At 34.1% G+C, this 20,112-nt stretch overlaps 5 protein-coding genes across 5 annotated transcripts; 1 reads left to right on the plus strand and 4 right to left on the minus strand.

Annotated features, from left to right (window-relative positions):
- Positions 1 to 9: 9 nt before the first annotated feature.
- On the plus strand, positions 10 to 2,101 carry Ppcs (phosphopantothenoylcysteine synthetase). Its single transcript, XM_015933964.3, has 6 exons — positions 10 to 471; positions 587 to 675; positions 750 to 880; positions 950 to 1,158; positions 1,239 to 1,358; positions 1,429 to 2,101. The coding sequence occupies exons 1-6, from the start codon at positions 322 to 324 to the stop codon at positions 1,675 to 1,677; spliced, it is 948 nt and encodes a 315-aa protein (XP_015789450.1). The 5' UTR covers positions 10 to 321; the 3' UTR covers positions 1,678 to 2,101.
- LOC107366376 (uncharacterized) lies at positions 1,992 to 4,723 on the minus strand. Its single transcript, XM_015933963.3, has 2 exons — positions 2,868 to 4,723; positions 1,992 to 2,633 (listed from the first exon to the last, which is right to left on the minus strand). The coding sequence occupies exons 1-2, from the start codon at positions 4,119 to 4,121 to the stop codon at positions 2,091 to 2,093; spliced, it is 1,797 nt and encodes a 598-aa protein (XP_015789449.2). The 5' UTR covers positions 4,122 to 4,723; the 3' UTR covers positions 1,992 to 2,090.
- A 149-nt stretch (positions 4,724 to 4,872) lies between these two features.
- LOC107366373 (3-oxoacyl-[acyl-carrier-protein] synthase, mitochondrial) lies at positions 4,873 to 6,353 on the minus strand. Its single transcript, XM_015933959.3, has one exon. It carries the CDS (start codon positions 6,227 to 6,229, stop codon positions 4,961 to 4,963), a length of 1,269 nt encoding a protein of 422 aa, XP_015789445.1. The 5' UTR covers positions 6,230 to 6,353; the 3' UTR covers positions 4,873 to 4,960.
- A 251-nt stretch (positions 6,354 to 6,604) lies between these two features.
- On the minus strand, positions 6,605 to 9,289 carry JMJD6 (Bifunctional arginine demethylase and lysyl-hydroxylase PSR). Its single transcript, XM_015933961.2, has 5 exons — positions 9,058 to 9,289; positions 8,382 to 8,596; positions 8,157 to 8,309; positions 7,179 to 7,906; positions 6,605 to 7,084 (listed from the first exon to the last, which is right to left on the minus strand). The coding sequence occupies exons 1-5, from the start codon at positions 9,131 to 9,133 to the stop codon at positions 7,015 to 7,017; spliced, it is 1,242 nt and encodes a 413-aa protein (XP_015789447.1). The 5' UTR covers positions 9,134 to 9,289; the 3' UTR covers positions 6,605 to 7,014.
- zip (myosin heavy chain 10) lies at positions 9,222 to 19,913 on the minus strand. The gene is made up of 6 exons (XM_015933957.3): positions 18,166 to 19,913; positions 17,889 to 18,053; positions 17,630 to 17,744; positions 17,143 to 17,446; positions 13,324 to 14,287; positions 9,222 to 12,674 (listed from the first exon to the last, which is right to left on the minus strand). The coding sequence occupies exons 1-6, from the start codon at positions 19,774 to 19,776 to the stop codon at positions 9,900 to 9,902; spliced, it is 5,934 nt and encodes a 1,977-aa protein (XP_015789443.1). The 5' UTR covers positions 19,777 to 19,913; the 3' UTR covers positions 9,222 to 9,899.
- Positions 19,914 to 20,112: the final 199 nt, after the last annotated feature.

The raw sequence follows: 20,112 nt of genomic DNA on the forward strand, positions 1-20,112 counted from the left end.
AAGTTGTGTTATTAAAATGTTGAATGAAGGGATGAATGATTTTTTATGTTGTTTAGTTTAATTACTTAGAAACATAATTTACTAATTGTCACCAGTCTTCAACCTTTTGATAGCCGCTTGGGTAAATCAGAATTAATTATACATCAAAACTAGATCGTTTGCTCCCTCGCTAGATGGGTTTCTCCCTTGCCATCAGTTTAAAGTTTTATTTTTTTCCTTGGAACGCTTTCTCGTTCATCTGTACTTTTTTTCCTTGTTCTGTTGATTGTTAAGTTTACTTTTTTTTATACAATAATTTCAACCTTTGTTAATAATATCGAGATGGAATGCCTAAATGATCCAAATATTGACCTTGCTGTTATTGACCAGTTCTATACAAATTTTGCAGAGCCCAGTAATCTTGCGGAGATACGAGTCCAAGTTGATAAGTTTATTGAATCTGTTGGAACTGGACCACTAGTTCTTATCACGGTAAGCTGATTTATTCATTATTTATTTAGTCCAATTTAAGCCCTGTTTATTTATTATTATGGATTGCTTTAAACCAGAATATTGATCTTTCATTTTACCCATTCTTTACTATCAGTCTGGAGGAACAATTGTACCAATCGAACATAATACTGTACGGTTTGTGGACAACTTTTCTGCTGGTACCAGAGGATCTGCATCAGCCGAGTAATTATCTCTTATTCATAGTGTTTGATTAGCTAATAAACTAAATTATCTTGATATTCTTGATTTACCGATAGGTATTTCCTCAAGAAAAATTACAAAGTTATTTTCCTTTACCGTCTGAAATCATGTGAACCTTTTACAAGACATTTTAATATGTCACAGCTATTGGAATCACTTTCAATATCAGATTCTGGCCTTTTAGAAGGTTTGTTTTGACGTTAAAAATTATAACAGCTTATTTGTTTTCTAATTTAACCTTTTTTCTTTATTGTAGTTAATTCTCCATTAGGGGAAAAATTGTCTCAAATAGTTAAAGACTACAAGCAACAAAAAGAAAATTTATTGTTGGTTACTTTCACAACTTTAGCTGAATATCTTTATTACTTACGGGAGATATCATTTGCTGTAAAACCCTTAGGATCCAGAGCAGCTTTATATCTCGCAGCGGCCGTTTCCGATTTCTACATTCCTCAAACCAACATGGTGAGTTTTATCTTTTACCAATCTTTATTTCAATAACAACATCTTGAAAATCATGCTTCATCTTGATGTTTCTCTGCCAGGCTACTCATAAAATTCAATCTAAAGACGGTCCAATCAGTCTGTGTCTGGAAATAGTCCCAAAAATACTGAGACCATTGGTAAAATTTTGGGTTCCTGCTGCTTTTGTTGTATCATTCAAGGTAAATGCTTTGATCTATAAATTGTTTGTGCGCTATATCTGAACTAAAATTCTTATTTCTTTTTATATAGCTCGAAACTGATGCATCTATTCTTTTGGACAAGGCGCGCAAAGCTTTACATCGTTATGGACATCACCTGGTCATCGCTAATGAGCTACAATCGCGTAAACGAGAAGTTATCCTTGTAACCGAGAAGGAAAATCAAAAAATTACCATCGATGATTCAGAAATGGAAATAGAATCGCTAATTGTTGATGAAGTAGTTACGAGACACAAAAATTATATCGAGATGGGTCGCAATGTTGAAAAATTGATTTAAATTTATCTTTGATTGAGAGCAATAAGGGAACAGGAAAGAGATCAGGTGTGGAACTCTCTATCGATTTATTTACCCATTTGCCGCTTTTGACCATGTTTATTTTGCAAAGCAAAATTTTGGTAAAATTAAACATCAAACAACTCTCATTAGTTGAAAGGTTTTAATCCAGATTATGTACACAAAAGCGTTCATCTTGAGATTTTCAAAGCACCAAATGAGTAAATAATTCAATGAATCATTTAAGCACTCTTTGCGCCCAGCGATATTATCAAATACTTGACTGTCATACACAGACTTAATCGCTGCAAAATTGCTTTGGGCAAAAAATTCTCCATTTTATTTACATTCTCGTCATAAGGGTTGTTTTTTTACTAAAAATGAACTTGTAATAATAGTTTTAATACACTACAATTTCATTTTAAAACTGGTCTAATTTTCATTTGTACTGATTTTAAAGCTTTATTTGGCTTCCAGGAATACCAATGTATTCCAGGTAATTGTCCTTTGTAATCATCTTGACCACTCAATTCGCCAGTCAAAAATATTTCAAAACAAGTATAGCCATTAAACCACCAACCACCATTGAAATGGCCACATCGAAGTGAGTTATGGTTGTTTACTCTATCCCTTGTGTTGAATGCGCTGTTATTGTAAAGTAATAATTGTTCACCAATGACTGCATGAGGACCTCGAGCATCGGCAACAACTAATCGATAAGCTTTTTCCTCTGAATCCATTTTAAAGTGTCCATAATCAAGGGATATACACTGACCATCATAAGATTCCAGATCAATCTGCAGTTGATGAGGAGTTGAGCTTGTTAAACGATGAATGTGTTCATTGCCTAACCAATATTCATCTTTTTGATCTCCAAAACCGTATTTATAAAGAAACCAATTTTGATTGAAGCTGATTGAAGTTGACTTATTGTCGAAGTTACCACGTCTAAGGATTACCTGTAAATTGAAAAAAATTGGAATGAAAAAGAATCAATCGATTGAAATAAGATTGCTGGAGTTCACATGAAAAAGGAAAATTTGGCAAATGAAATTAGCTGCTGTTAGATGTGAAATGAAAGTTCACATTAGCCTAACTCAACTCAAGAAGACTTTTTTAAACATTAATTCTCATAAATAGCTGATCGATTAATGAACTAAATGGGATAAAAAACAAAGCTGAATGAAACATACCATCCAACCACCTCCATTATCACTCATATCACACCAAACTCGTGAGGGTCGCGGTTCCATCATGATCAAATAGACTCCATCACAAGTTATATTGTCATTATAAATGTCAACGCAAGTCTTCCAGGACGATTTGAATGACATGATTTCACAGTCGACCATTGCTGTTTTATTTGGCTGTATCTGGCATCGGTACTTCTTGTTGGCTAAATTATCGACCAGAGGTTTATCCGATTTTCCTGTCTCATTAGTTTGGGCAGTAAATGGCTCTGTTGTCATCAATTCAATTGATATTGGCAATAATGTGGATGAATCTAATGAATGTGTATCTTTTGATTGATTCCGTTCATAAGAAAAAGATGGAACATTTCGGATTAATGGATGTCGATCAGTCAAATTTTTCAATAAACCCAACTGATTGTCCAATTTGAAATTGATCTCCTGGTTGGCAAATTTCACTTGATTCTCAATTTTATCAACTTTATGGTTAACTTCACTCCTCATTTGATTAAAGACACCCACTAGATCAACATTATCACTATTATCAACAATGCTGGAAGCTAACTCGTTGGTCCAACTTTTCATTCTGTAATCACCAACCAACTCTTTAATCTCATCCTTTACCAGAGTAACATGACGATTAATGAGTTTCTCAGTGTTCATCAACTTTTGCTCCAAGAAAGTCTGTAATTCACCAATCAAATCAGCTGATGCGGATGTTGACTCTTCTCGTTGTCCATTTGTCCATTGTTCATTAAGTAGTCCAGTTACAGTGTTCAATAGTTTCTTTATCTTTTCCTCGGTTGAATTGTGATTAATAATAACCATGGTTTGTAATCCTCTAATAGTCTCAGACATTTCCTCGAACTTCTTTGCCAGTCGGTCAAAATTATTTTCAACCAGCCTTTCAATTAAATTCAACTTGGTTTCCACCAAACGCTGATTTTCAGTGAGTTTAATATTTGAAATGGCATTTTCCAATTTGGCCTCAGTCAAGCTTAGCCGAGAGGCCAAATTTTCCATGAATGTTTCCTCTGCTAATGGTCGACTTGTCCATTGTTGGCAATTATCTTGGAGATTTTTAACCGACTTTAATATTTCCTCGGCAACATTTAAACGAGCTGTTGAACAATCAATTGTTTCAAATAGCAACAGAGCACAAATAATCAAATTTATTATTATTGAACATCTAATTGGACAGATGGATTGATTAACGTAGGATCCATTTGACAACTTATCGTTTAATTTATATTTCATCTTGTTTCTTTTAATAAAGTTGATTCCATCAATTATATTCCTTGAAGAAGCAAACAAGTATTGATTGAAACATCCCACGAAAACAATTATATTCACTAATCAAGACAACATGGAATCAAGTTGAAACAATGTAATTACTTAAACCATCAAATAGCAATCGTTGTAGACAAGTTCACTTTTCAATTTAATTAAGACGAAAGGATACTGATGATGATGATGTTAAAGTTTATTCAGTCCTCCTACTTTGGAAACAATTCAAATGTTAACTTTTGATGTTGTTACCCTTCGCAGTAAACCTTTTATTGTTTCATTAATTTTCTTGCCAATTCGATTTTAAAGAAACATCGAAATGTAATCAAAGTAACACATCAAAACTACAATTTAAGATATAAATATAGACAATGAGATATAAAACTGAAATCACGGCACAAAACAATGTTTACTGTTTAACGGTTTAGAAACAATGTAGTCCAACGGTCTTTGTATCAGTGAATGTAGCTCAGAAGGAAGAAGAGGAGGAGGATGAGGATGAAGATGAAGATTAGGCCTAAGCTTGGGCAAATGTGAAAGACCGAAGGACAACCATTTTAACAGAGTCTATTCAAAATGTAAACGGACAAAACAGCATCTTTCAAGTTTATATTAATAGAAACTCATTTGTCTCGCATGAGAGAAGAGATGACGAGTTGCTGTGTTCTTGTCTTTAACTTATCTTGGTATTCGAAACAGGGTTCAAGTTCAAAGTCACGAATTATCAAATTTACAATCTAGAGTTGATTTAATGTGCACAACAGTATAATGAAAGGGAATTATCTGTACAAATGAAAACGTAGAAAAGTTCAGTTAACATAATTAGCTATAACTAGAGATCCGTTTGTACCACCGAAACCGAATGAATTTGTTAAAGCAATCCGTCTATTATTCTGTGAAGCAGCATTGTCCCAATTAACAGGTTTATTAGCTATTAAATTTAAATCTTTATTTAATGGGTCGTTTAGATTAATTGTTGGTGGAATGACTCCTTTGTTGGCAGCTAAACAAGTGAATATTGCTTCAACGCTGCCAGCAGCTCCTAATAAATGTCCGGTTGCCCCTTTAGTACTAGTGATTGCAATTTGGTTTGCATGAGGTCCGAATAGTTTCTTGATAGCTTCAAGCTCAGCAACATCTCCTTGAGGTGTTGAGGTTGCATGGCAGTTAATGTGACCAATTTGATTTGGATTGATTGAAGCATCTTCTAAAGCTGATTTCATACAATTGTAAGCACCTGATCCGTCATCTGGAGGCGATGTTATGTGAAAAGCGTCACCAGATAATCCATAGCCAAGTATTTCTCCTAGAATTGGAGCTTTACGAGAAAGAGCATGATTCAGTTCTTCAACAACCATTAAACCAGCTCCTTCGCCCATGACAAAGCCGTCCCGAAGATTATCAAATGGTCTTGAAGCTTTGCTTGGTTCATCATTAAAATTACAGGATAAAGCTCTGATACGAGAAAAGGCTGCAATACTCGCAGGACCAATAACAGCTTCAGTTCCACCGGCAACCATAACATCAGCTGATCCTCTTTGTATAAAATTGTAAGCATCTCCTAAAGCATGTAAACCTGTTGTACATGCTGTTGATACACAATGGTTTGGACCTTTCAGACCAAATTTAATTGATACAAAACCAGCAGGCATGTTTATCAACATTCTGGTTAAGAAATGAGGATTAAATCTATTGTAACCTCGATCCTTGAATACTTTAACTTGCTCGTAAATGTCATCAATATTACACATGCCATTTCCTATGGTAACACCAATTCGCTGGCGATTCAGAGAATCTAACTCCAATTTCGATGATTGAATGGCTTCTTCAGCTGCAATTAATGCAAATAGAGTTGAGGTTGACATTTTTCTTATATCGGAAGATGAAAATTTTTCACTCAATTTGAGTTCATCAGGAACATGAGCTGCAATTTGGCATGGTAAATTTTCATATCCAGAGCCTCTGATTTTAGAGACGCCAGATTTTCCACATAAAAGATTTGCCCATGAAGGTCCAACTCCAACACCGATTGGGCTAACTATTCCTAATCCAGTAATAACAACTCTTTTAGATGCCATCAATATAAAAGTAAAGATTCACAACAATTAAAACAAGAGTAACTTTTACGAAATCAGACTGTTTACTAAAGAAATCAGATGTTTGAAAATGTCTCCTTTCATTTTGTGCTTCAAGTTGCTGCTATCATAATTCATCTTTAAGATTGAGTTTGAATATTATTGCGATTGAATTCAGCAATCAAATTTTAATTTTAATTTCAGTAAATATATGAAAGTGACTTCAGTATAGTTCATTCTATGTTCATCAAATAAATCTGCATAATGTCGAAATAAGTCTTATTTTGATGAAAAGAATGGAATTATGACTGTTTTGAGTTTTGTAAGTTTCCTGGTTTGATAATTTGATAAATTGAGAATAAATTGAAAAAACTTGAGTAAAGTTGAAAATGGATTGGCATGTGCAATTTATTATTTCTCATTTAATATGAAATGTAGGAGAATGACGCGAAAGTAAGGAGAAATTACAGGTGAATGCATAAATGTGTTTTGGACCAGCGAAAAGGTAACAGATTTGCCTTTAGCAAAAATGGAGATATTTGAAAATTGCAAAAAGATTAATAATAAATTGTGAACCATATAAGAACATTTGATAATTTCTGTTCATTTTTTTCTGCAACAAAACCATTTAGGTGATTAGGTTTCTAAATATGACATAAACAGGGAAAGATCGATGGTAAATGATTGTTAATTGATGGTAATGTTGCTTATTCCTTCATTTTTGTTACTCATTCAGGATGTGAATTGTAACCATCTAATATTTTAATCCCATATGCATAACCAAGGTGTCATCTTTTGCAATGGCGCATATTCTTGTAACCATTTTCGGCATTATCTTTAACGATAGGAGATCTTGTCCTAGAAACATATACAAATAAGGTATAATTAATATACTGTTATTCAATAGCAACTACAAAAATGATAATTTCCATAAAATAAAATTGATTTTTACCTTTTACGTTTTTTGGCTGTCAGACTTTCTTGTCCAGAATCTTCATCTTCAGCTTCCCCTTCACTACCAGATGATGAGCAACATGAAGAATCAGAGCTGGAACTTGAGGAATCGGTAGAACTGTCAGAGGCAACACCAATATCTCGATTAACATCAATCAAATCAGCAACATTAGCAAGCTCAGGTCTTTGTTCACTCAGTACCTTGTACCATTTACTAGACAGCTTGGGACGACCCCGAACTGTTTTGTGCCAAACAACAGGAAAATTTGTAAGGCTGCAAAAATTTTGGGTGACAGCACAAGTTGCGGTAAGATTTAGTACCACATGCCACCAGCCTCCTGGAACAAATACTGTTTCGCCTGGTTTTTGAATAATCTCCAATGGTGCGTACTCAGGAGACCAATCGGGGGATTGTGTCTTAGGATAAATAACGTTAAACCATGTAATTGCTTCATCTGTTTGTTTTCCTCCTTCTTCGGGCTTGACTTTAATTAACTCTTTAGGCGTAGTAGTGGGAAATAAACACCATCGTTTATAACCATGAATCAACGCATTCCAGGCACTAGTACCTAATGGATCAATATGAATCCCAGTTCCTGATCGTGGTGGACCCATAACAAACCATCGGTAAGGTGGACGGCGATTTTCACCGGCATACTTGAAAAGATCATCTTGAAAATAACTAGGAATATAATAATCATCTAATAAGCGGCTTTTTCTTGGATGCTGTTTAAGAAGAGATGTTGAAAAAAATAAAATTAGAATCGTTTTAAATATTTTGGAAAAGAAGATAAGTTAAAGATAGTAAAAGCCCAGCGTTTTTCAAATAAGATCAACATTTAGGCTGACAAATAGATTATTTTTGGGTTTTTTAGCTATAAGCTGGAAACAAATAGCTACAGTATTGATATTTCACAAGATAAGAAACTAGATGAGTTCACATGTTTGGACAGTACACAAACTCGATTCATCTTACCTCGCCAAAACTACTGTCAAATATATACAAGGGACTGTCATCCTTATTGTTGTTCATATAGTAAACAAAATATTTCATCTTGAGCTTTACACTGTATCCTTCATTATCTTCGCCACATTTAAACTTTTGATTGCGATATTTTTTGGCCAACCGCTGAAAGAGAGAATAGAAACGGATAACGTGAATTGCCTTTGATTTATCTTTTGATGGAATTTATTGTCTTACTGATGGCGTCCATTTAGCGTGAGCTTTCCAATCATCTGTGGCTCCAGTTATGACAACTGGTTTATAAATTTTTTCAAATTTTTCAACGAAAGTACTGTGTGGCACCTCGTTAAAATTGATTCTCTCTACCGTGTCTTTATATTTGGCTGGATCTAACTTGAATTTGTTATAATAATTATGACACCGCCATTGTTCAAAATTATTGCTTGCCAGTTCTGTTAAAAAGAAATAAGCAAAACTGTTATGAGAACGAGTAAAACGTGAATAGAAAAATTGGTTGGGAATGTGTCATAAAAAGCCATTTATGGATGATGACAAATGTTGCTATCACCGAGCTTATTATATCAAGCTTTTATTTAATCCTTTACTTTTATTATCAGGCAATCCCCAGAATATACTTAGCAACACAAACGAGATACAAACATGTCTAATCAAATTAATTAATACCAAAGCATGGCATAAAATATGATGGAGAGAAATGAGAATGGAATAGATAAATAAGTCAGATATGAGACATCATTGCTAAAAATGGTGTGAGTGAAGGTAACCATAGATGTGAAGATGTTAATGATGATAATCATGGAGAATCAAACGAAAAATAGTTTACAATATGAAATAATAAACTCGAACAATTTACAGCAAAATTGAAACATAGTGTAAACACTACAAAGCTTACCTGGCCTAGCTTTTAATTTAGCTTCATCTATCTTTCTCTGGGCTCGTCTTTCAAACCGTAATCTATTGATATCCATTCCATTAATTAATTAACAAACATAAATCAATGAATTCATTAATAAAAACCGTTAAAGAAATAATAAATAAATAAATAGACAAAATAGATTGAAGATATAACAATTTTATACGAGTTGTGATACAAATATAAAGAATGTGAGCAAGAAGAATGCTGAGAGAAAGAGCAAAAACATATGACCAAAGGGAGGAATGGAAGAGAAGAAGAGAGAAGAGGGGAGAAGACTGGTGGAAAGGCGGAGATGAGCTGTCGATTTGATTTTATTTGATTAACTTTGAGAAAGCTTAAATAGCTTTTCGAACCTTTGAGACCCTTAATGACTCAAATATGATGTTAATTAGTTAATAAGCATCTTCGAGATCTAAGAATATATCAACAGACTCATTAAAATCAGAATCAATTTTTTTCCTCTGATTTTTTGCTTTGCAATTTTCGAGTTAAAACATCATTTTGTTGATCCAAATGTCAATTAAGAGTTTCAATTTTATGGAATAATAATCATACTGTTAAAAGAGATATGCCAAAAAAGCTTTGTTAATAATTCTAATATGATTACGCTTTTTGCGGTTAAGTTTTTTTTGATTGTAATGGTTCAAATGTTCATTCAAAGCTTATATTCATCAGTTGACAAGTTTAGATTTTAACACCCCATGAATTTTAAATATTAGTAAGTCAATATAATTGTAACAAGATAATGATGATGATATTAAAATGATTTAATTTTTTGATGATTGACTCAACGCTTGGAAATAGATTGAAAAGTGAAATCAATCACTTGGTGAACAATCATTAGGTGAATCATCAATTGGTGATCCAATTGAACCATCATCACCACCAGTACCAATTGAACCTCGTTTTGTTCCTAAGTATCCCCTGGTAGATGAGCCTGGTCCAGAACGTCTCATTTTATTCTTGAGACTTGCTACTTCTCTATTCAATGCTTCATTGGCTTCAATTGCATCTTCCAAATCACGTTGAGCCTTTCTGCGGAATCCTCTTTCCCTGGAACATTCTTCCTCCATTTCTTCTAATTGTCTCTTTAATCCTTTAACTCGATTATTTGCCTTCTCAATTTGTTCTTTAAATTGATCGGTATGACGACGCTCATCATCGATCTGTATTGTAACTTCTTTCAAGCGCTTCTCCAGTTTACGAGCAGCTTTGGTTGCTGCTTGTTTCTCTTTCATCTCCATGTCTAATTGTTCTTCAAGTTGAGCAATTTTGGTTTCCATTGAAGCAAAACTAGCCTTGGTTCGAGATCGTTGGGACGTTTCGACTTCTTGAAGTTTTGCTTTAAGCTCTTTGTTTTGCCTTTCAATAACAGATTTATCGTTTTCAAGTTTCTGCATAGATGCTCTTTCATTTGCTAATTCAGTATTTAAAACTTCGATCTGAGCTGTTACTTTACGAAGTTTATCTATGGCCATTTCAGCATTGGATTGTTCTTCTTCCAATTCTTCCTGTAATTGGGCAATTTGAACTTCAAGTCGTCGTTTATCTTCTTGCATTAATGAGAAACGATTAACATGAGTTTCAATTTCTTCCATTAATTCTTCTCTGTCATTTTCGGCCAATCTTCGAGCCCTATCACTGGTAGCTAAGTCTTCTTGAAGATGAGCTACCTCAGCTTCCAACTGTTTTGCTTTCTTTTCAGCTTCTTTGGTTTGAGCAACCAAAGATTCACGCATTGAAGAGGTTTCTTCAGAATCCTTTTGGAATTCTTTCATTTGAGCTTGAAGGCGCTTGTATTGACGATTGGCTTCTTCTTTTAATCTATTTGAGATTTCTAACTGCTGTTCAAGTTCGTTGTAATCACTTTCTAATTTCTTTTTGGCCGCCATAGCGAGACTCTTCTGCTTTCGTTCGTCTTCTAATTCAGCTTCCAAGTCCCTGATTTGTTTCAAAAGACCGCGACGTTTTTCTTCAGATTGTTCATCTCGTGCAAGTAAATCACGTTCAAATTGAGCTTTCAAAGCTTGCATGTTAACCTCTAATCTCAATTTGACATCTTCGGCTAACTGCAATTCATCTTCCAGTTCTTCAATTTGGGTCTTCATATCGGTAACTTGATTTTCCAAAGTACGTTTGGCCTTTTCCAATTCATGAACGTTCTTATCGGTATCACCTTGATTACTCATCAATTCATCTAATTCAGTTAATAATTGTCTCTTGAGTCGTTCAAGTTCTTCATACTGTTCCTCTTTTTCTTCCAAGGCACGAATTAATGATAAAATTTTCGTTTCTTTTTCTCGGACCTCTCTTTCTGCGTTATCACGTTCGGCAGCGATTCTTTCAGAGGCTGCCTTTTCTTCTGCTAACATAGCATCAAACTTTCTCTGCTTCTTCTCAAGCTCGGAGACTTTAGCACGTTGATTTTCCAGTTCAACATTCAGATCTTCTAATTCTGATTCAAGTTTTTTCTTCGATTTCTCAAACTTATCAGAATTTCCAATAGTTTCCACCAGCTTTTGTTGCAATATCTCGATTTCTTTTGTTAACCGTTTCTTAACTTCTTCACTTTGAGCCAACATGTCATTTTCATCATCGGTGCGTTTCTTGAAATCGTTGATTTGACTTGACAATTCAACAATCTTTTTCTCAAGTTGTTTCTTTGTCTCTTCTTCTTCCTCAAGTTGCTCGGCAAGGTTTTCTTTCTCTGACTCCATTTGACGAAGTCTAGTGGTAAGTGACAGCTTTTGTTTAGTCTCTTCATGGAGAAGATCTTGTGATTCAGATAATTGAGCCTCCAAAGCTTGATTATTTCTAGCTGTTTGACTGGCTCGTCTTTCTAACTCTTCAAGCTGAGCATTCACATTATCAAGCTCTGCTTGTAATTTGGAAGACTTTTCATTCAACTCAACTTTACTTCTTTCCATATCGACAAATTTGGTGGTCATTTCTTGAAGTTGAATTTCCAATTGTTTTCGACGACGTTCACTTTCTTGGCGAATGGCTGTAAGACTTTTGATTTCATTGGCCATATCAGCGTTTTCAGCTTCGAGGTTAGATTTAGCTTTCTCCAAACTGGCTTTAGCGCGCTTCAAGTTGTCTAATTGCTCGTTGAGTTCGTCGATACTCTTTGAATATTTGGCTCTGAGTTCAGCAACTTGTGTTTCGTGCTGTGAAGCTTCTTCCTCAATAGCACTTTTAATATGATGGAGTTCTTGTTCCCTCTTTATGGCGATCTCTTTTTGTGTAGCAGTCACATCCAGAGAATCCAATAATTCATTTTTGAGAGCTTCCAATTCCTCGTTGAGGTCTCTCTTTTGTTTTTCAGCTTTTGCACGAGCTTGTTTTTCACTTTCCAAATCTTCTTGAAGTTCAACAAGTTGAGACTCAATGTCTCTTAAAACTTTCTGAGCTTGGCCTTTGAGAACACTTTCTTCATCACAGCGTAAATAAGCTTGACTCAATTCCTCTTCTCGTTTACCAAGTTGAGTTTGAAGTTCTTCTAGTTGAAGACGTTTCTCATTCAACTGTTCTTTGACATCGTTGAGCTCAGTCTCAAATCTTCTTTTAACTCGCTCCAATTCTTGACGAATCTATGGTTACAATGGGAGAAGACAAGAGAGAAAAGGCGAAAGGGTGAGTAAGATAATTTAATTAAGGGGTGAAGCAAATGACTAAGATTGAGTTGAAAGAATGATGAGTATACTAGTTTAATTAAATTTTTAACTTCAAAACACAAATAATAAAATAAAATTCTACTCTAAAATGTAACAATCGAAACGAAATTTTGAATTCAACCAATCTTTACTCATAATTTACTGCTTGATATGAAAAATTGTGTCCTCAGCTGTGTTTACATGATACAATTTTTAATAAGTTGAGTGTAGGTTTATGGTAACAAAAAACCATGACAAGATTAAAATTAGAGATTAAAAGAATTAGATCTTCGTTTTAAGCTCAACTTGCAAAATTGTTTTAAAACAAAGGCAACTAAATGAAGCAGCCAGATGAACTGCAAAACTTTCCTGCCAAAATAATGAAACAGCTATGATTCACTGACTACTATTAAACAATTAGTTATTTTTTGTTTTTTTCCCATGAAAATAGACTAGGTTGAAAAGTGTCTTCTTAAATAATTATCACATGATAATATCATACAAAAGTTATTAACCTTGTCGAACTGTATATTTTATAAATAATGTCAAAGAGAAAGGTAAAGGTAAAGGTGATTATGATAATTACCTGAGTGTCTTTTGAAAGACGTTCTTCAAGATCTTGAATGGTTGTTTCGTGTTTGGCTTTCAATTTACTGAGGTGTTTGGCCTTTTCTTCCTCTTCGGACAATGATTTGGAGACTTCGGCCAGCCTTTCTTCAAGAACTTTCTTCTCTTTGACTAATTTGTTGTTGGAATCATCAAGAAGAGCATTTTCCTCTTCTAATTTCTTGACTTTGGCGTCTAATGTACATTTTTCTAGTTGAATTTTCTGTCGATTAGCTTCTTCTTCCTCCAGTTGCTCTTCCAGATCTTGAATGACTACTGCAAGTTTTCGTTTTTCTGCAGCAAGAGCTTGATTACGTTCTTCCTCTTCTTCGATTCGAGCTTCTAAATCATGCAAAATATCTTCTAACTCTTGTTTTCGTGCAGCAAGTCGAACTCGAGCGTCTTCTGCTTCCTGAGCTATCTCAGTCTCTGCTTGAAGCTGTTCAACCAGAGCAGCTTTTTCTTCTCTTTCTGCACCTAGTTTCTTTTCCATTTCATTGATTTCCAATTCCAATTTTTCTTTAAGTTCTCTCACATGACGAAGTTCATCTTCTTTGGCAAGTAACTGTTCATCATGTTTGGTGACTTGAAGTAAAGGTTTTACTTTAGTATACAACCTCCACCATGACCAATTGCGAAGCTTTAAGTAAGCTGCACAGTTACGTTGAATGATTCGAATAGCATTGAGCTGTTGTAAACGTTTCTGATAGTTACGTCGAGCAATCAGACCACGACACATGGCTTGGAAATTTTTGATTAAATCAGATATTTTTGCATCTCTTTCTTCCTCCAATTGCGCTAGTACACCAGCTCGGAAGAAAATTTTACTTTGACCAATACGGTAAAGGTTGGGATCTAAATCAAGTGCTGCAATCATCTTCCCACAAGCTAATTTACCATCCATAAATCCCTTAGGTATTGCATTGGGTGTGAGGAGTTCATACCTATTAAGAAATGGGTAGTAAACGGAGGATGGATGAATGAGAGAAGAGAAAAAAATATGATGAGTAAGATCAGAATGCTATTTTAAAAATGGATGATGAAAATGACTAAGAAAAGATGGGATCACACTCATCATCATCATCTTTACATTGTCAATTACAAACAAATACACAGAAAACCTTACACACTTAAAATATTGACTAACTTTTCACTCAACTCATTTAGCTTATTAAGAGTACGTAATACATTATTGTTCAAGGGCGGTAACGGTGTGTTATTGGAAAAGTGAAACCCCAAAGAGAAACAAATTTATCCGTCAAATTAGCTTGATTACTGTTGATATATCAATTTGATTTCTTCTTTGATTTATTTCAACTCTGACTATTTTGTGAGTTTAACCAGTGCCAATTGAAAACGTAAAAGATACAAACATTAATTAACTCTAAGAAAAAAGGTGATAATCAGCAATAAATAAAGGAGCAAAAATTGAAAAATGACATTGTCAGACAACCTACTGGGACAAGAAGATGAAGGATCATGAGAAGTGGGAAAAAGTTTCAAAAAATTACATATTTACAAGGAAAAGTAAAAGATTGCTGAATAAGCGTCAATTAACTGAGACTTCAGCTGAGAAACATTGAAGCCAGTTATACAATATGATTGGTGAAAAAAGTATCTCAAAATTGATGTATTTTTTTCACCAACACTTATGTCATGCATCTATTGATATTTGTGTAAATAAAGGAGGACAGAATTTAAACCTGATTATGAGTCAAGAATTATAAATGTTTACTTGTAATTGGATGTATGAAAAGCAAAATAATCAACCATTCCTAACTAACATAGGGTGAAGAGTATGTTAAGTATATTCATTGTAACATTTGTTTTAGTGTCAGTAATAATGCAAGAAAAAAAATATCTGCTATTGACAAAAAGGTGTGTATGTACGGCTGTCGTTGAGAGGAGAATGGAAAGAAAGAGAATAGAAGAGAAGAATTGAAGATGAAGTATTCAGTATCATTCATTCATTATTTAGACAAATGAAAGACATTAAGAGGCTATGGAAACCAGGCTAATTGGCGTGGAAATTGCTTTGTAATAGTCGCCATCGAGTAAGGTTGAGGTAAAAAAGGAGCTTGCATGATTAGAAGGATGAAATGGCGTTGAAATGATTCATCATAAGTTAATCAAAGTTTTAACAGTGAGGAGTGAGGGAGAGATGATGATGATGATGAGATTAGGTTGAAAGTAAGGGGGAAAAGCTTTTCAAAATTTCACAGTCACATCGTAAATCACCTAAACAATAATGGAACAATGTAAATATAAATAAAACCAATTAAAAGAAGCGAAAGAAGCAAAACAATGAAAATCATCAAGTCAATAAAGATGAGAAGACAGCATTAAAAATATTAATAATCCTAATAAATAAAATGATCATTATCAACAAAACATGAGTCGATGTTGATAATCATCATTAAGTTGATCATCTTATAAATTTATAATTCCCTTTTCCTATCCCAATTGATAAACTGCCACTTAAACTGTTACTTATACGTTTTTCATTGGGTTTTTGTTTTTTTCATTTAACAGTCTTTTTTTCCTCTCGTTTTTCATCCCACTTGCTGAAAGAGCTAAGAAAATGAAAATGATGGCGAAAAAGAAAAATCATCGACAGATAATTAGGATTCAAGTTGGGATAAATTATTGGCTGTCAAAGATATTTCATTATTCAAATAAGTTACTCATGATTACGATGGTTATTTGTGTGAGATAAAAAGAGGAGTCGAAGAGTAAATAAGTTAAAATGGATGAATGAGAAGTTGAGTGAGATTAAGTAATTGGAAAGGTTGATTCAAGTCAATTTTAAGCATCCTTTTTTTGGGGGTGTGTGAAAATAATTTCATGGGATATCCATGATTCTTAAACGGATATCTATCCAGCTATACATGGAATTATTAAATTCTGTTCACTTTCATTTTTCACATTGATTTCTCTTCCTTTCATTTATTCCTTGATTTCTTTATGATAGCGATTGAAACATCCCGGATGCATTGATAATAAACCTATCAAACAGAAACTTCAGTGTAAATATTGGAATGAAATTAATATCAACAATAACATTAGTAATCAAATTGTGCATCTGCACCTTTAACATAATTTTTGTGAAAACATATATAGATTTGTTTTTGTTTTATGTGCAATATTTCCTGATATAATTTGATAGGCTATCTAATGATGGAAAAGTAGTAAAATAAAAATGGCATGAAAGAGGATTCACCATTCATGGTATTGTTGGTGAGAGAATGAAAAATTAGTATTTTAAAGCAGATATATTTACACATAGTTTAACCTTTTCTGTAGCATGTTTTTAAATACTATTTAGGCAAACTTAGATAAGATCCCAGATATTTCCATTAACCATTGACTATGTTAACTTCACTTCTCTTTACTTTCTTTTCATTCTTTTTGTCACTCTTCTCAATATTTTTATTTTTTTTCTTTCACTCTCTTTTGCCTGGTGAAAAAAAAGCCTGATAGTAAAAACGACAAGTATGTGTAAAGTTCATGTTCTTGAGTCAACAGTACTTTTCTTGTCTATTGATGTTGATCACAGAAAATTCTGAGCTTTTGTGTATCTCTGACAGAAAACAAGATTCAAGCATCTGTGCAATTATGTAAACGATCTCTTTCAATGTTAAATTACTGATAACTTATTTTCTCACTTTTCTTTATCTTCCTCCTCAATTTTACTTTTGTTTGTATTCATGCAAAATCAGGATTTCATAAAGATCACTTTCAATGATGATAATGAGTCTGATATTAGTGAGAAAAAAGTTATTTCCCTAAAAAGACTAACCTTTGTCTGAACTCTTGGAAAGGTATGCGATTAGGAAAACCTTGTCGGCAAATACGGATTCCTTCAAGAACACCATTGCATCTTAATTGATCAAGAACTAGAGTGGCATCAATTTTACCAGCTTTCTTTTCATGGTTAGGAATGATACATCGAACAAAGTTTGGATTGGTATTTCGCAGAGTAACCATCAATTTAGATAGTTGGTCTTTGTAAAACTGACTGACGGTCCTAAACATTCCTTTTCTTGTTCTTGCTCCGAATTGGGTGTCTCCCATGGTTGCCATACCCATGCCAACAATTTCAGCTGTAAAAATCAGAGTTAGAAATCAATGAATTAGTATCAATAATAAAGTCAGCAGCTATTTTCTAACTCAATTTTCGTCATCTATCAGTTACTAATATAGCAATATGATGAATTGCTTAATGATAGATAATCAGATGATAGATAATACAGTTGATTAATCTATCAGCTATAATATGACATTACCATCTTTCCATATTTGCATAATAAAAGGTTCAGATGAGTTTTGTAAAAGAACAACAACATTTTCATTCAATGGATCCATATTTTTCATCAGCCACTGATTTGCTGAATAATCAACCTGTTAGTGAGTGTTTCAAAGCCATATGAGAAGATTAGTGAGAATGAAAAAAAATGTTAAAAGAAAAGAAAAAGAGAATGAATTAGTGCTCAGTAAAACAATAGTAAAGTGACCTTAGACTAAATGAAATGTTAATTTACATACCTTTCCAGCATAGTGAATGATGCTAAAATCAGCAGACACTCGAAAATCAGATTTAATGAATTTAGGGTGCGTTGCATGAGCTGAAACTAATTTTTCAACGAAAGTTTTATCCGTTGCTTTCGGGAACCAACATTCTTCATCTAGAAGTGCAAGAATACCCATTGGCTGAAAAAATTAAAGAAGAGAGAACAATTAGATTAATTTGTTAACATGATTATTAACCGAGATAGCGTTCAAATTAAAACATATGTTTCAATAAAATGAGTTAGTTATTCACCTTTTCAATAAGATCAATTGTTGGCTGAAGATCAAGGCCGAAATCAATAAACTTCCATTCAATACCTTCCCTTTGATATTCTTCTTGTTCCAAAACAAACATAGTGTGGTTAAAAAGTTGCTGTAACTTCTCATTTGTATAATTTATACAGAGCTGTTCGAAAGAGTTGAGGTCAAATATCTCGAAACCAGCAATATCAAGAATACCGATGAAGGAAGCCCCTTGTCTTTTTGTTCTATCGAGTGAACGATTAATTCGATGGACCAGCCATTTAAACATTCGTTCATAACAAGCTTTAGCAATTGCTTCAACAGCTGATTCAACTTGCTCTTTAGTTTGGGCCTTAGTGACAAAATCACGGCCTACCCGTAGTCGTGGTTTAAGGAATGCTTTAGTCATTTCGGTAACATTCATCCCGAGAAGATGGCTAATTTTTTGGGCAACCGTGTTGTCAGGTAATGTGGCTTGATCTGAATTTCTTTCTTGTTTAAATTTCATATTACCGAAGAGTAACACGGCAGAGATTACTTTAAATATGGCACTTAAATCTTCAGGACTGAGACCCATTATTTGCATAGCTTGAAAAGTATTTTTAAATTCAAAGGCGTCATCAACACCCGGTACAGGTACATTACCATGGGTGAGGAATGTGTAATTTTTAACATCTTCCAAAAGAAATTCTTTCGACTGTTCGGGTGAGGCACCATTCAATAATTGATAAAATATATGGAAACACCTTTCATCGACTGCTTGCCTGATTGTCCGAGATTTTTCTAAAAGGTAAGTCTCAATATTGGCTCCCGCAATGAAACCAGAGGCATCAAAATTAATCCTTATGAATTTACCAAATCGAGACGAATTGTCATTTTTGACCGTTTTGGCATTACCAAAAGCTTCTAAGATGGGGTTGGCTTGAAGCAATTGTTGTTCAAGTTCACCTGATTGAACTGCAGCTACGATGGACGGTTTAGGCTTAGATGAGGCAACAAAAGCTAAATACTGAATAACTTTTTTAGTATTCTCTGTTTTACCAGCACCAGATTCACCAGTACAGAGAATAGATTGATCTTCACGGTCTTGAAGCATACTCCGGTAGGCACCATCTGTAACGGCAAAAATATGTGGAGGTACCTCATGTTTCTTTTTACCTTTATACAATTCGATAACCTTTTCTGTGTAGATAGGTAACTTTTTGTATGGGTTGACAACTACACAGAACAAACCGGAATAGGTGTAGATAAGGCAAGAAAAATAACGATCTTTAAGATTGTGTAAAACGGATGCTTCATTGAGGCATGTTAACTCGGCCATATCTTCAACTTTATTAAACCGCGGTGGATTCATTTTTTGAACATCATCTTTGGGAACTATAACTTTTTTCCCCGTTTCAACTATTTCAACCTCATATTCATCACTAGTTTCACCTCTTATAGAGGCTGCCACAAATCCTTGGGTATCATGGGGAATCCAGATTAACTTTTTATTTGACCATTCAGCCTGTTGGGCTGGATCAGCCACTAAATTCCGATCAACAACCAAATATTTAAGTTCAGGATCCTTGGATACATCAATACGACCGTTTGGTTGGACTTCCAACCCCATAGAGGCCATGTTGGTACACTAAATAAAATTAATAAACAGTTGTCAGTTTGACTAAAGGTTAAACTAAATTAACATACACACACAAACAAAAAAAACAAATAAATGAGAACTTAAAAATAATAAGCTTTGACGAACAAAGGCAGAGTGATGATGTTCAGAATCTGAATTGGATATTACTGTAGCCTGTTGAGGTGTGTCAAAAAATGAGAGACTCTCAGGGGCAAAGCAAGGGGATTGTCAATCAAAGCGGTAATTTTAACTTTAAAAAAGGTTTTCCCAGCTTGAAGGCAATATACAGTTCTTTTCGGCATCAATAGATGGCAATTTAGTAGAGGTAACATCAGC

This window comes from Tetranychus urticae, chromosome 2 (assembly GCF_039701765.1).
Source record: "Tetranychus urticae isolate SD_2017Ah chromosome 2, NJAU_TeUrti_SD_1.0, whole genome shotgun sequence".
Classification (NCBI taxonomy): Eukaryota; Metazoa; Arthropoda; class Arachnida; order Trombidiformes; family Tetranychidae; genus Tetranychus; species Tetranychus urticae.

Coding starts and splice junctions, on each gene's coding strand:
- Ppcs (XM_015933964.3), top strand. CDS start 322: ATGGAATGCCTAAATGATCCAAATATTGACCTTGCTGTTATTGACCAG. Junction 472..586: donor GACCACTAGTTCTTATCACG/GTAAGCTGATTT, acceptor CTTTACTATCAG/TCTGGAGGAACAATTGTACC. Junction 676..749: donor AGAGGATCTGCATCAGCCGA/GTAATTATCTCT, acceptor ATTTACCGATAG/GTATTTCCTCAAGAAAAATT.
- LOC107366376 (XM_015933963.3), bottom strand. CDS start 4,121: ATGAAATATAAATTAAACGATAAGTTGTCAAATGGATCCTACGTTAAT. Junction 2,634..2,867: donor ATAATGGAGGTGGTTGGATG/GTATGTTTCATT, acceptor TTCAATTTACAG/GTAATCCTTAGACGTGGTAA.
- LOC107366373 (XM_015933959.3), bottom strand. CDS start 6,229: ATGGCATCTAAAAGAGTTGTTATTACTGGATTAGGAATAGTTAGCCCA.
- JMJD6 (XM_015933961.2), bottom strand. CDS start 9,133: ATGGATATCAATAGATTACGGTTTGAAAGACGAGCCCAGAGAAAGATA. Junction 8,597..9,057: donor TAAATTAAAAGCTAGGCCAG/GTAAGCTTTGTA, acceptor TCTTTTTAACAG/AACTGGCAAGCAATAATTTT. Junction 7,085..7,178: donor ACAGCCAAAAAACGTAAAAG/GTAAAAATCAAT, acceptor ATATGTTTCTAG/GACAAGATCTCCTATCGTTA.
- zip (XM_015933957.3), bottom strand. CDS start 19,776: ATGGCCTCTATGGGGTTGGAAGTCCAACCAAACGGTCGTATTGATGTA. Junction 18,054..18,165: donor CAATTGATCTTATTGAAAAG/GTGAATAACTAA, acceptor TAATTTTTTCAG/CCAATGGGTATTCTTGCACT. Junction 12,675..13,323: donor GTCTTTCAAAAGACACTCAG/GTAATTATCATA, acceptor TTGTAACCATAG/ATTCGTCAAGAATTGGAGCG.